Source organism: Elephantulus edwardii, unplaced genomic scaffold (genome assembly GCF_000299155.1).
Source record: "Elephantulus edwardii isolate Elephantulus edwardi_28Jun2011 unplaced genomic scaffold, EleEdw1.0 scaffold00389, whole genome shotgun sequence".
In the NCBI taxonomy this organism is placed as follows: domain Eukaryota; kingdom Metazoa; phylum Chordata; class Mammalia; order Macroscelidea; family Macroscelididae; genus Elephantulus; species Elephantulus edwardii.
Window position 1 is genome coordinate 270,081 of NW_006400139.1, and position 15,080 is coordinate 285,160.

Genomic DNA, 15,080 nt, shown 5'->3' on the forward strand with positions numbered 1-15,080 from the left:
ATTAATGAGTTCCAAATCATTATTAACAATTCAAGGAACCAAAATGGAGTGATGATTAAACATTGGACTGCTAACACAAAAGGTCTTTTGTTCAAATCCACTAATGTCTTCCTGGGAGGCGAGAACTGATGATGTGTTTTCATAAAGATCAAAGGATATGAAACCCTACAAGACAGTTATGCTTTAAAATAAGTTAGATGCAAACTTGAGAACACACAATATCAATTATCATATAAAAGTTTTATATTTTACAAGCCAGTTCTCCATTTACTAAGACTTGCATAAATTCACTGTATTCTAGAGGTTCAAATTACTCCACAAATAATTTTCTTATTAAGAGAGATTTCTCCCATCCCCCACATACACAAGAAAACAAGCCTGGATAATGGAAGGAACTTACCTGCACAGACATATGTTTAAAAATGAAAATTTTAAGATTAAGCTCTCCTAAAGAGTGGGCCACCAATGTCAGAATCTAGCAATCAGCCCATAGAACGAAATTTCTGATATTTTAAAAACTTGACAAACTCATATACAAATATTCATTGTTGTCTTTGTTGTTATTGTTAGATGTCGTCAAGTAGGCTCTCACCACAAACCCATGTGCAACAGATTAAACCTTGTTTAATTCTGTCTCAGCCTCACAATCTCATTTGTACTTAGCTTTATTTTTGCAGTCAGTGTTAGTCAATCTTATTGTAGCTGTTTCTAGTCTTTGCTGTCCTTTTACTTTTTAATTCATGGCTCTCTTCTCCAAGGATTGCCCCCCTCAGACAACATACTTTAAGTATGAGAGATGAAGGCTCAACATTCTTGCCTTTCAGGAGCACCTTGACTTGACTTCTTCCAAGACAGATTTGGTCTACCAAGACAGAATTTGATAGTCCGAAGGTACTAGATTCAAAAGTCTTCACCAACACCATGCTTTAAAGTCACAGATTCTTCTTTGGCCTTCATTATTCATTGTCCTACTTCCAGATGCATATAAAGCAATTGAAGTAGGAAAAGATAACAAAGAAAGACTCTTGGAAATGAGAATGTCAGGAAGATGTGGAAATAGTACAGTTGCATTGTGAATATTATAACTAATGTAAAACAAAATGTGTAAGAAAGGAAAATCAACTTCCTTTGAAAACTCTCACATAGGTAACAATAAATAATAATAATAAAGGATTATTGGTTGGATATCATAAAACAATCTCTTTGGCCATGAAACCAAAAGTGATTAATGTCTGGAACAATTACTGAATATTTTAATGAATGTTTCTAGAGAAAATTCTTGATTTAAAAGTGAGAAAACAGACCAGGATTTCAAAATTCTGAAGGACTACATCAATTCAAAGTGACAACAACAGCTCGAGAGATGGCACAGGAACTGTAGGAGACAGTGAGTTTATGATAATGGAAAAGGAACAAGTTAGGAAAGTATTATGAGAATGATTGCATAACTCAAATAATGGAATAATGCCATTCTATTATTCCTGTCTTCTATTTACTAGTTGTTTCTTACACTAAACTCATATTGCACTTGAGAATTCCATCCGTTGATTAACCCAGGGTAAAAGGCACAACCTTATAACCACATGTTGGTGGATTATTGGAAGAAGAATATTCCTTAAAAGTACAAATTGCCAACTTTTCTATGCAGCTCTTATTCTAGACTGCTGTCATGCAAATAATATCTAATCATACATTCCTTTTAAGCAGTTCTTTCTCTCATCATGTTTCAATGCAGTGTACATTACTTATCCCTTCTTAGTAACGTGGACTGGGGGAGAAATGTACAACTATGAAAGATTTTTTTTCCAAAGAAAAAAGCGAACTGGGGAGGAGTGGGCAGGGAGGGAAATGTGCAACAATGAGTGAATGGAAATCTAAGTTCTCTATCAACTTTCATTAATAAAATCTCAATTTAAAAAGTATAAATTGTCACCTATCACAACTCTTATCAATCAGATCTTTATCGCACCTCTTTGTAACTTTTTTCCTGCCTACTTCATTTTTTAAAAATTCTTTTAAATTTCAAATCAATGAACAACTAGAAAAGAGTACCAGAAAGAAGACAGAAGCAGTGGTGTTAGTGGTAGTATGTGAGCGATGCCCGGATGCACAGCAGCAAGTGACACTATCCGTGGAGATGTCATTAAAATGATTGTAACAGTTTTGTTCATTTCAGCAGAAATTTATAATCTTGGTTTTTTAAAAAATTCTGTAATTAGTTATAATAATAACAAATGCATTCTCCATAAACTCTTATATGCCGGTATTTCTAAACTACAATACTTTAGAATCACATAATTTTGTCTGCATGTGCTATACCAATGTGCTTGTGCTGTAATTTTTATTCTTGTCATTGTTTTTTACAGTAGCTTATTTAGTCACATTTTGGTATTTCAGTCACTATTCTTCATATAAATCAAAAGGTATGGAGACAAGATACATCCCTGATGCACTTGTTTGGTGATTTTGAACCATGTAGTGTTTTCTTGCTCTGTTCTGATACCTGCTTCCAGGTCCATGTATAGATTTTGCACGAGTACAATCAAGTCTTGTGAGATTCCCATTTGTCTCAATTTTAGCCACAATGTGTTGTGGTCTACACAATCAAATGCCTTAGCAAAGTCTATGAAACACAGACATTGCTCTGCTACTCTCCCTTGTGCCACATTCTCTTCTCAACCCAGCTTGTATTGCTGACAGTTGTCTGTTGATGTGCTGTTCTCATTGGTTTTGGATGATCTTCAGAAGGATTTTACTTGCCAGGGTTATTAGCCTAATTTTTTTATATGAAGTACAATTCTATGTGGAGTCACTATGTGTAAAAATCTTTTGAAGACAATGCTATATATTTTTTCTGTCATACCAAGACATAATATCTTTTTGTCTAACTAGGCTTATTTTCAAATTTTGTTTTTCTGTCTCCTAGAATATTTTTTTTTTCCTTCTGGGTCCCAATTGCTTTAAATAAGAGGCTTACAAACACTACATTATCAGTTTGTTGTACTTGGGAGATATATTGTTCTAAGTAGTACAGCACTTGCCTATCAATTTACTGTGCTGAGATAACTTGTGAGTTGCTGCTATGCTGAAAGCTATGCCAGTGTGTCAAATACCATAAGGGTCACGTACAATAGACAGGTTTTAGTAGATCTCCCTATTAAGACAAACAAGGAAGCAGGATCGGCCAATCCTTTAAAATAGCAGGCCTTGGAAAACCCTATGAATAGTGGAGAAACATGGATAATTACAGCATCAGAGGTAGAGCCCAGATTGAAAGTCAATACACAGTAACTGCTGCAACGGGTCCTAATGTCTTGGGAAGTGTGAGGATGGAACAGGATATGGCAGGATTGAGAGTTTTTCATAGGTCACTCTGGGTGTACTCAACTTGACAGCACTTAACAACAACAAAAGAATCATTGTTATGAACCAGTGGGTTTATTCTATAAAGTGTGTGTGCATACATGTGTTTTCAAGAGATGTTGTTTCTTTGAATTTAAAAAAAAAAGATACGATAGCTAAGCGATTGAAATGTGTTTATTGATTTCTGGATCTTTGCTTTGGGAGATGGTCCCATCAGGTTTTGGTTTTGTTTGTTTCTTTTCAGTGTGTTTTTTGTAATTTATTAGACAAGTCATATTCAAAAGTAATTTCTTATTTAACAGAATCTTCTCTATGTTAAGATTGCTTTAGTGACCCAAACAGTTAAAACACTTAAATGCTATCGTAAAAGTTGTAGGTTCATGTACATTCATGGCTTCCTAGGAAGAAGGTCTAAAGATTCATATGAAAAATAAGTCATTTCTAGCAGATTAAGCACAATTCTTTGTGGAGTCATTATAAATAAAAATCTATTAATCACAACACTATTTATTCCTCTATATAACACTTGGATTAAGAATATCTTTATCAGTAAAAATTACCATTTATTTTGTCAAAGGTCCTAGGATATTCTTAACTTAGAAAAATATATCCTAATGTCTCACATTGAAATTGCTTCATTGGCTTAAATGGCAAAACATAGATGATAACTTATTTGATGTCAGGTCTGTGGTTACTGATTCTCAGAGGTGACTTTTTTCCAGTCCATGTCATAGACATTTTTGGACATAACATGTTTTCAAATGAATTCCAATGAGTTTTTATTTATTTATGATTCCAAAGTCTTAGTATTATTTTGGACAAATTGGATGAATCTCATTATCTCAATTTTAGCAGATTGAGAAAGTATAACAAATTAACCAGAAGTATGGTAGCAAAGCACTTACCTCTATATTCTTTTTCTCCATTTGAGTCTTGATATTATTTTAAATAATTTCATTTACATATTTCATGCTGTTTTGATTTTATATCCAGCATTTCAAGTATTCTTATCTTATTTGTCATTAATTTATTTTTGAGAAAAGTTTAGTTATATCTTGTCTTCCATCTTGCTTAAAATGGAAGTTTAATTTTGCTTGTTCGTTTGCCTGTTTTTAACAATCACTGTCTTTTTTATTTCTACCACAATGTCTACCTTGTCTTTGTCCCTCAAACAAGATTTATTAAGTTAATGATAACATTGAAGCTAGATAAAACATCTGGTATTAGAGATATGTGACTCACCTCTCTGTCTAAAGAGGGGGAAACAGTATATAAGATCACAGGGCTTTGAGTTTCTCTCTAAAAGTCCAGAGGGAGTGAGACTAATTCCACCCTTCATTGCTCCAGAGCAGAAAACAGATAAAGATTCCATAGCCTAGCTCCATAAAACCCTTAGAGCTACACCAGCAACAAAAGGTTAATTTATTTATGATTGACTCACAGACTTACAGTTATAGTACTGAGATTGGAGTTTATTAGCGAAGTAAGTTGGAGGGTGGGAGATGCAAAGAATATCACCCCAAACAAGTTCAAGTTTTAGCCCAAATTCTAAGTAACAATTCCTTAACTAGTCCAGGCTCTGTTTTCAGTTCTGCAGTCAAATAAAAGTCAACCAGCAAGGTTTGTCTCAGAACAGTTAGAAGTCAGCTTCTCCTTCTAGCACCAGCAAGAAGAGCAAAACCTGTTAACTCAGCTCCTTTTCTTACACCTTGCCACAATTTTTCCACAGCAATGTCACAGTCTCTTTACCACCATCACCAGGGTCTTGCTCAAGTCTCCTTCAAGTTTAGCCACCACAAGTCTTGCTGCCCAGTGTGGGAGGCACTCTTTCTCTTATTCTATCCCACAGCTGTGGATGATTAGCAAGACCATGCTAATTTGCCAGACCAAATGGTAGCTGAAGACCAGAGGTGGCTAACTGAAATGGCTAAAAAAGGCCAACTTGTAGGCTAACATTGCACTCCCTATTATATGAAACATATATTTAGAATATGAACATATATGTGTGAGTATAAGTGGTAGATTGTATTTTTTAAGAGATGATTATTTATAAAATCTAGGATCAAACTTGATTTCACTTGTGAATTTCTGTCAGCATGTTGGCTCAATCCAGTTCATATCTTAATAGAACATTATTCCATTCAGGCAGATAATATACAACTAATATTTTTAATGTTTTCTCATCTTTTGCTTCAAGATTCCCTTCACCATTTGTACTTTAAAAAAAAAAAGGTTCCCAACTTAGAGAAAATTAGCTCCTTGGAGATAGCTTAGAAAAATCCCTTGAGAAACCAAACCAGAATCTAGTTTAATTTTGTTGTTTTGAAATTGTACTAGTTTAATCACTTTTGGAACTGATGAACAAAGACTCTGGCCTCAGGAGGAAAAGTAAATATATACCTGACTATTCCTTCTTCAATTTATATATTCTTTTGAAGAAAGGATTATAGATGTAAAACCAATGGTTCCATTAAGTTGTATGCTTTAAAATCAAGCTTAAACTTGACTCACCTAGACTGATCTTCAGTTTTCTAAAATACTGATCAGGCTGGAACGAAAACAATATTAACTGTTCCCACATATGAATAATGTAAAGAAACCATGGGAAAGAGATAGGAGTATTCTCAGTTATCTGTTAAAGAATACATTCTATTGTCTTTGGTAAGTTAAATTCATTTACGTGATTTTTACTTCTTTTAATCTCTTTATATTTAGTATATATCCTTCATATAATTGAATATTTAAAATATTCTCGAATTTTCTCAGAGTTTTTAATCTTAATTTACTTGTAAGCTAATTCCATATACTATTTATAAGCCTTTTACATAACTGTTTCAAAATTTTGCTTACAAAGTAATATACTTTTGTAATTGAGTAGTTAATATGAGTTCATCCCTAATTCTATTTTAATAAAGTCATCTTTAAAAAACTCATAGTTTGAAGTTCAATTCACCTTTAAAAAATACTTTGATTAAATAAAACATTCTAAGAGCTACGTAAGAAAACCTGGTGTAAATGCAATATGTGGAAATGCAATTCTTAAATATTGATGTTTACATTATTTGTGAATTTTCCCAAATCGCCAACTTTAAATTGCCAACCTCATTGGTACTTTCTTAAAAAATAAACGTATAAGGAATCATGAAAAAGCATAAATATATATTTTTAAATCTTTCAATAACAATGCTAACATGTAAAGACTGTTTTAAAATGTTCATTAAATTACTAAATTTATAAAAAGCTAAAATATTTAAATATTGTGAAAACAGCATGATTATAATATTGTCAAACATTTGCATCAATCTCCATGAAACAAATGTTATCACACCCTGAATGTACTAAAATTATCTTGGCCTAGTTATAAGGAGCTGCACTATCAACATAAAGGCACACCGTTCGAATCCACTTGCTCAGTGGGAGAAAGGTGGACAATCTACTCCTATGCTCTTTATTGTCTATGAACACCTGCTGGGTTATTAGTCAGTTCTTACGCTAGGGTGCATAACATAAGCAGTAAGTAGACTTAGAAGCTCTGGTGACCTAGTCCATCAATATGCTACTAAGCTAAAAGAAGCACCTCTCTTGGAGTTCTAATCTACCCAAAGTTAGTTCTAAACTACTGGAAGGTCTGAAGGTACCAACAGCTCCACAAGAGAAAGATGAACAACCTCTTCCTGAGCAATTTACAGCCTCAGAAAAACAATGGAGTGTCAGCTATGCAACAAGGCAATGAGTCTGAGATTTTTTTTTTATAAGTACCTCAGTGACTGGGGTAATCGAGATGGGTGTGTCAGAGGCAATGCGATTGGCACAGGATAGAGCAGGGTTTAGGGCTGTCATACATAGGGTTGCTATGAGTCACAAACGATGGCACATAACAACAACAACAATTTAAAATTCATAACTACATAACCATATTTTAGTTCACATCACTACATAACTAATTAATAAAGTGCTTAATGTTAACTCAGTATAAAATCAATAATCTGTTGGTGTTGTCGCCCTCCAACTCAACAAACATAAAAAAAGTTAAATAACTTGTACGAAATACTAAAACCAATTATTGCCTGAAATAGGATTTGATTTATGTCTTGTAGATTCCTTAGGAGTTTAACAATTAAAATCTTTTCATTAACATAAGTGAAAAAAAACAAAGCAAAGCAGTTTAAAAAGGTTACTGCCCACTTGGTTTACTAGCAATTTCATGTGTATTAGAGGAAAACTACACTCTATTGGGTTTTCAACGGCTGACTTTTCCAAAGCAGATTGCCAGATGTTTCTTCTAAGACACTTCAGTTATCCTTGAACTTTTAGTGTTCAGATTAGCAATCTAGTGCATTATCTGTTTTCAACAACTGAGGACCACAACACAGTAATATAAAAGATGTAGTTGTTATTATTGTTGTGTATCTTTGAATCAAATCACGTAAACCAAATTGACCTTTATTTGTAACTCTTATTGTCTAAGATTCAAATTCAACTAAACATATTGTTTTTAAGTCTGAACAAACTCAGCTGATCCTCCAGTAGATATTCACAGCCTGCAAACCACATGGGAGAGATTGCTAATCTTTTTTCCCCCCCATGGAGCATCTCATAGATTTGAACTGGCCACCGTTGTACTGGCAGCTTCCCTGCTTAAGACCACATTTTAATTTAGTAAAGACTAAGGTAGAGATCTGAGGTGGCCAAGTGAACTTCAAACCCACAACAGTTCAAATCTACCTGGTACTCCATTGGAAAAACATAAGTAATTTCCAAAAAAGGTTCATAAAGATTTGGAGAGTTGCTGTACATACCAATCGCCTAGACAATGGATTTAAAGGTTTGAAGTTTGAGCAAAAGTCTTAGTGGCACAGTCGTTCGAGTACGTGGCTACTAACAGAAAGGTCATTTGGTTGAGCTCATCAGCTACTTTTCGGGAGAAAGATGTGACAGTCATCACTAATAAAGATTTACAGCCTTAGAAACTCCATCAAACAGTTCTCTGTCTTGTAGAGTCGCTATAAGTTGGAATCAACTTAATAGAAGTTAATTGGTTTTAAACAAGAGAGGGGGAGACTTACTCCCTATGGATGGACCACTTGGATGATAAGGCAAATCATGGAAATTATGTGAGCTTTTTCTTTTCTATACTTGTTATGCATCAGAGAGTTGGATAATGACCAAGGAGGATAGAAGGAGAATTGATGACTTTGAGCTGTGGTGCGGGAGAAGAGTATTGAGAATACCATGGACTGCTAGGAAAACAAACAGATATGTCCTGGAAAGGGTTAAACCGGTTGGCTCCTTGGAGGCAAGGATTCTGAGGCTCAGTCTAACAAATTTTGGAAATGTTGTGAGGAGAGACAGGTCCTTGGAGAAGGACATCATGCTTGGGAGGGTGGAGGGACAGCGCAGGAGGGGAAGGCCCTCTATGAGGTGGATTGATTCAGTGACTGGGATAATTGGGATGGGAGTGTCAGAGACAGTGTGATTGGCACAGGACAGAGCAGAGTTTAGGGCTGTTGTACATAGGGTCGCTATGAGTCGCAAGCGACTCGACGGCACATAACAACAACAACAACAACATACTGGTTTTGTGTTTGTTTTTTTGTGAAGTTGTAAGATTGACTTATGTATTGTAATATGAATGCTATGAATACATACCAAAGGGCTCTACTTTGTGAATATATACTTTCACAATTCTCAATTTAACTGTTTGCTATTGATGTTATGTGCCATCAATTTGCCTAAGACTCACAGTCTCAGTGTCCTATGTATAATAGTTCTGAAGTGTGTTCTATCTTAAGCCAATCTCACTGACTCCAACACATCTCCCCATTATCCTAGTTAACAAGAACAAACCATCTCATGATGTGGATTAAACTGTTTACTTAATTTAATATTTGTTTGAGGTCTCAGTAAAAGGAGAGACTTCTTGTCTTGGCATGCATGATACTGGTTTCTGTATCCTTAATTGTAGATTCAAGTTTGCACGTCTGCTCTTCAACCATGGTCATGAAGAAGATAGCCTGGGAACAAGGGCCTTGGCCACTTGTTAAAACTACCAGACAAGGAATAGGCTTTTGGGTCATAAATTTCATAATTAGTTTATGTTAGATATCGGCTTTTATGGCCATACAACTTAGATTACTTGACACTCTGCATATCACTTCATAGATTCCCCAAATTTTCTTACCATGGTTGTGTCCTTTTTTTTTACTCCTACAATAATACATTCGTAGATCAATTTCCTGTAACTTCATATTGTTATTGCTATGTGCCATTGAGTGAAATACAACTCACAACAAACCTATGAACTACAGATCAGAAGCCTGTCCTATCTTGTGCCATCCTCATCATTCGTGGCATACTTGAGCCCAGTGCTGTAGTCATTGTGTCAACTCATCTCATTAAGGGTCTTTATCTCACTGACCACCCACTTCTGCAAGTGCGATTTCCATTCCCAAGGAATTCTCCTAACAACATGCCCAAAGTGTGTGAGACGAAGCTTCACTACCCTTGCCTCTATGGAACACTCTGGTATACTTTCTTTAAGACATGTGTGTTTGTTCTTTTTGGTAGTCCATGGGATACTCAATACTCTCTTCTAACACTAGAGCTCAAAAGCATCAATTCTTCTCCTGTCATCTTTATTCATTATCCAGCTTTCACACGTCTGCTGTTATTTTTGTGTGTCATGGAGGTGGAATCTACCTGTAACTGATACTCCAGCAGACTTCAAGAGGAAATAAATAGCGGAGGGGGAGATAGTCTATTTTCCTTCCATGAAGCAGCTGGTAGATTTGAACTGCTTACCTTTGGAATTATAACACAGCTTCTTACTACTTGGCCACTAGAGCTTCCTAGCAAGTGATTAAAAAAACCATAGCCTGAATAAGAACTTCATATATGTAGAACTTTTTAAAAAAGGATTATTTTGGAGACTTTCTCTGTTTAATAATTTTATATTTTTTTTAAAAAGTAGATTATATTTTAGGGCATTATGTTTATCATAAGAGTACGGAATGAGGGTTGCAGAGTGGATTGTATTTGGGGTGGGGGTAGGGTTGAGGGGTGTGCGGAGGGGATTGTGTACCAACGAAGGAGTTTTTCTTTTGCTTTTCAAGGAGAGGAACAAACGGGGGGTGGGAGGGGGGCAGGGAGAAAGGTGCAACAATGAATGAATGGAATTCCAAAATCTCTGTAGATGTTCACTGAAATTAAAAAAAAGTAGAAAAGCGGGACTAACATAGAGGTATTTTTTTAACCTTATGCGTTATGTCAAAATAAAAAAGAAAACAAAACAACCAAACCCCTCACACTCATGGCCACTGATTCATAGCTGACAATCCAGCATGTTTTTGAGATGCTGTCAGTCACAGAGGAGATTTCCTTCTTCCTCCAACAGAGTCACTGGTAAGTTCAAACCACTAGAAAGGCTTCACCTTTCAACTGGAAGCACGACTGTGTATGAACTAGGACACCAGAGCAGCTTTGACATCATGTGTGCGCCTATTAATTTCAATTGCCATTTTGGTTTTGAGTCTATCACCTCTGTATTACTGAGGTAAATGTTTAGAGTCAGACCTTGAGATAAAGTCTCCTTTGGTGCATTGATTTCTGTGGAGTGTAATGATCTTTAAAAAGCAAAGTCACTGGAAAGGAAAAAAAAAACATATTCAAGAAACCCCAACTTATCAGTATCATATCTATTACAATTTATGGCAACTCAAATCACAGCAAATTATGCCTGATAAAGTTTTCAATGGACTAGTTTTGAACTTAGATCATCAAAACATTCTTCTAAGATACTTCTGAGAGGAATCAAATCAATGACTGTTAGGTTGTAAGGATGGATTATTCATTTGCGATACCCTGGGACTCCCTAGAAAAGAAAATTAGAGACCAGTTAATCTATATATCAATATTTTGGTGCAAAAACCCAAAATAGCAAAAATATTATTAGAGAGAAAAAAAGCAGTGTTTCTTTGTATGTGATCTCAATATGCCTTTGTCATTGATTCTAATAAATGGTACTTTTTTCCCCACCGGCAGATTTTGTGCAAACAAATGGATGAAGATAATTTTACAGTTGTTACTGAGTTTATTCTTTTGGGACTGACAGACCAGGCTGAAATGAAAATTGTCCTTTTTGGGTTGTTCCTGGTGATCTATGCTATTACCGTTGTGGGCAATCTAGGTATGGTCTTCTTGATTTACATCACTCCCAAGCTCCACACACCCATGTATTTTTTCCTCAGTTGCCTCTCCTTTGTAGATGCCTGCTATTCAACTGCCATTGCACCCAAAATGCTGGTGAACCTCTTGGTTGTGAAGGGAGCTATTTCTTTTCCTGCTTGCATGGTGCAACATTTGTGTTTTGGGGTGTTCGTTACCACAGAAGGCTTCCTGCTTTCAGTCATGGCCTATGACCGTTACGTGGCCATTGTGAACCCTTTGCTCTACACTGTCACCATGTCAAGGAGAAAGTGTGTAGGGTTGGTCACTGGGTCATGGATATGTGGAACAATTAATTCTTTAATACACACAATCAGCTTGGGAAGACTGTTCTTTTGTGGCCCAAATGTTGTCAGTCACTTTTTCTGTGATATCCCCTCACTGCTAAAGCTGTCGTGTTCTGATACCTCCATGAATGAGCTGTTGTTGTTAACCTTCTCTGGGGTCATCGCCATGGCCACATTCTTGATCGTAATCATTTCCTATCTGTTCATTGTGGTTGCTATTCTGAGGATCCGCTCAGCAGCAGGGAGACGGAAAGCCTTCTCAACCTGTGCTTCCCACCTGACAGCTGTGACCATCTTTTATGGTACCTTAAGTTTTAGTTACATTCAGCCAAGTTCTCAGTATTCTGTAGAACAGGAGAAAGTCGTTGCCGTGTTCTATACATTAGTGATTCCCATGTTAAACCCATTGATTTATAGTCTGAGAAATAAAGAAGTAAAGGACGCTGTGAAAAAGGCCATGGAGATGAAACATTTTCCCTGTTGATTTTTCCTATTGAGCTCACAATGATCTACCACTCAGCTATCAATTATTTACATTTGTAGTAATTTGATGAATGCACGGAAAATCTCTTAAAGTTTATACAGAACGTTTTATTCAGCTGTGAGTTGGTTCATAACTTCTGGGAGTTATTCTGTATATTTTCAATTCATATGGCAATTCCAAGTTATTGATTCTTCTTTAATCATCTTTAGTCATTGGCTGATGTTCCCAAGGACTGCAACTGTCAGTCTGGATTGAAGCTCAATATCAAGAAAACAAAGATTCTCGCCACTGGGATAATTGGCAGCATGATGATAAATGGTGAAGAGATATTGAGATTGTTAACAGCTTTAGTTTGCTTGGCTCCACAATCAAGACTCTTGGTATCATCTGCCAGGAAACTAAAAGGTGAATTACATTGGGGAAGTCTGCTGTCAGAGACCTCTCCAAAGTACTGAAGAGCAATGGTGTCTCTCTGGAGACTAAGGCGTGTCTGATACAGACCATGGTCTTTGCAATCTCTTGCTATGCATCAGAGAGCTGGACAATGACTAGGGATGATAGAAGGAGAAGTGATGCCTTTGAGCTATGGTGCTGGAGAAGAGTATTGAATATACTATGGACTGTTAAGAGAACAAACAGGTTCATCCTGGAGAGGGTGAAGCCAGGCTGCTCTATGGAGGCAAGAATTCTGAGGCTTTGACATACTTTGGGCATGTTGCAAGGAGGGACCAGTCCTTGGAGAGGGATGTCATGCTTGGGAGAGTTGAAGGACAGCGTAGGAGAGGAAGATCCTGGATGAGATGGATTGATTCAGTGAGTGGGATAATGGTGGTAGATATATCAGAGACAATAAGATTGGCACAGGATAAAGTAGGGTATAATGTTGTTGGACATAGGGTTACTATGAGTTGCAGGGAACTAGATGGAACAGACAACAACAATGATGTTCATAGATTGAAAATGTGATGGCTCAGATCAGACACACCTCAGTCTTTAAACTGTCATCATTGCTCTTTAGTATTTTGAAAAAGTTCTTAACAACAGATTTTCCCAGTACAAATCGTCATTTAATTTCTTAACTGTTGCTACCAGAGGTGCTGATTATGGGACAACTTAAAACATTTTCCCATCTGTTGCTTCTTTGTGTGGTGGTGAGGATTTCTGTTTTATTAATGTTGAAGTAAAATTCATAATGAAGTCTGTAATCTTTGATCTTCCTCTGTAAGTGCTGCAAGTCTTCTTCACTTTCTGCAAACAATAAATCATGTTGAGAATAATGAATGCATTTTATTCGGTCATTATCAAGTATGATGCCAACTTTAGATTCATATAGATTATACTATATGGTTGCACAATAGATTATTTTGTAGTGCTAACCAAAAGATTGTCATGTGATTCTGACCACCACTCCAGAAAAAAAACAAGAGCGTCTCTTTCTGTAAATATTTATAGCCTCAGGTTATCATGTGTCGGAACTGACACAGGTTTCATTTTTGGTGAAACTTCTAGCCCTTGATTCCTGAGAACTTGATTTCTTCTTGTTCTTTTTTTTCCCCAACTTGAATGGTTGTTAAATTTTGACAACCATTTGTGATCAACCAAGATGATCATATACTTCCTCTTTCTTTATTATGTTGATATTGCAAATTGTGTTTTAAATGTTGGATTAGCCAGCCTAGTATTTGCAAATGAATCTCCTTTGGTCATGCTGTTTTTACCCTTGTTATATACTGAATTCATCCTAGAGAGGGTTAAATGGGGCTGCTCCTTGGAGGCAAGGATTCTGAGGCTTCCTCTGACATACTTTGGTCATGTTTTAAGGAGAGATGGTCCTTAGTCCTTAGAGAAGGCCATCATGCTTGGGAGAGTGGAGGGTAGGCGCAGGAGGGGAAGGACCTCTGGGAGGTGTATTGATTCCGGGACTGGGGCAATCAGGATGGGAATGTCAGAGACAGTGCAATTGGTACAGGACAGAGCAGAGATTAGAGCTGTTGTACATAGGGTCGCTAGGAGTCACAAGCAACTTGATGACACATAACAACAACAACAATATACGGAATTAATTGAAAAACATTTTCAAGAATTGTGGCATAACACTGGTATCTAGTCTTCATTTCTACTAATGTCCTTGATGGTCTTCTGGGTTTAGTGTTTTGGGAATTACAGACTCAAAAAATGAATTTCGAAGCAATTCTTCCTCAATTTCTCAAAGAAATTGTTTAAAATATTTTTTAGTTTGTTTCTTTAAAAAATGTTAATTAAATTTTTCAATGACGCCACTCCAGACCAATGTACTCTGGTAGACCACTGGAAAAGGGCTGCTCTGCCAATCTAAAGACACATAATTTCAATCCACTAGTTTCATTGACTATGAAAAGGCATTTGACTGTGTGGGTCATAACAAACTGTGGCTGACTCTGAGAAGAATGGGAATCCCAGAACATTTGATCGTGCTAATGTGAAACCTATACTTGGACCAGGAGGTAGCCGTCAGGACAGAGCAAGGGAACACTGCATGGTTCAAAATTGGGAAGGATGTATGCCAGGGACACATCCTATTTCCATATCTTTTCAACCTGTATGCAGAACAGATTATCTGGGAGGCTGGGCTCTATGAAGAGAAATGTGGGGTCAAGACTGGTGGACGATTTATCAACAATCTGCGTTATGCAGATGACACAACCCTGCTTGCTGAAACTGAGGAGGACCTGAAACACCTGCTG

General features: G+C 36.5%; 1 protein-coding gene across 1 annotated transcript; it reads left to right on the forward strand.

Moving 5' to 3' along the window:
* The first annotated feature begins 11,418 nt into the window (after positions 1-11,418).
* Positions 11,419-12,357, forward strand: LOC102869979 (olfactory receptor 5J2-like). The gene has a single exon (XM_006902289.1). It carries the CDS (start codon positions 11,419-11,421, stop codon positions 12,355-12,357), a length of 939 nt encoding a protein of 312 aa, XP_006902351.1.
* The last annotated feature ends 2,723 nt before the right edge of the window (positions 12,358-15,080 follow it).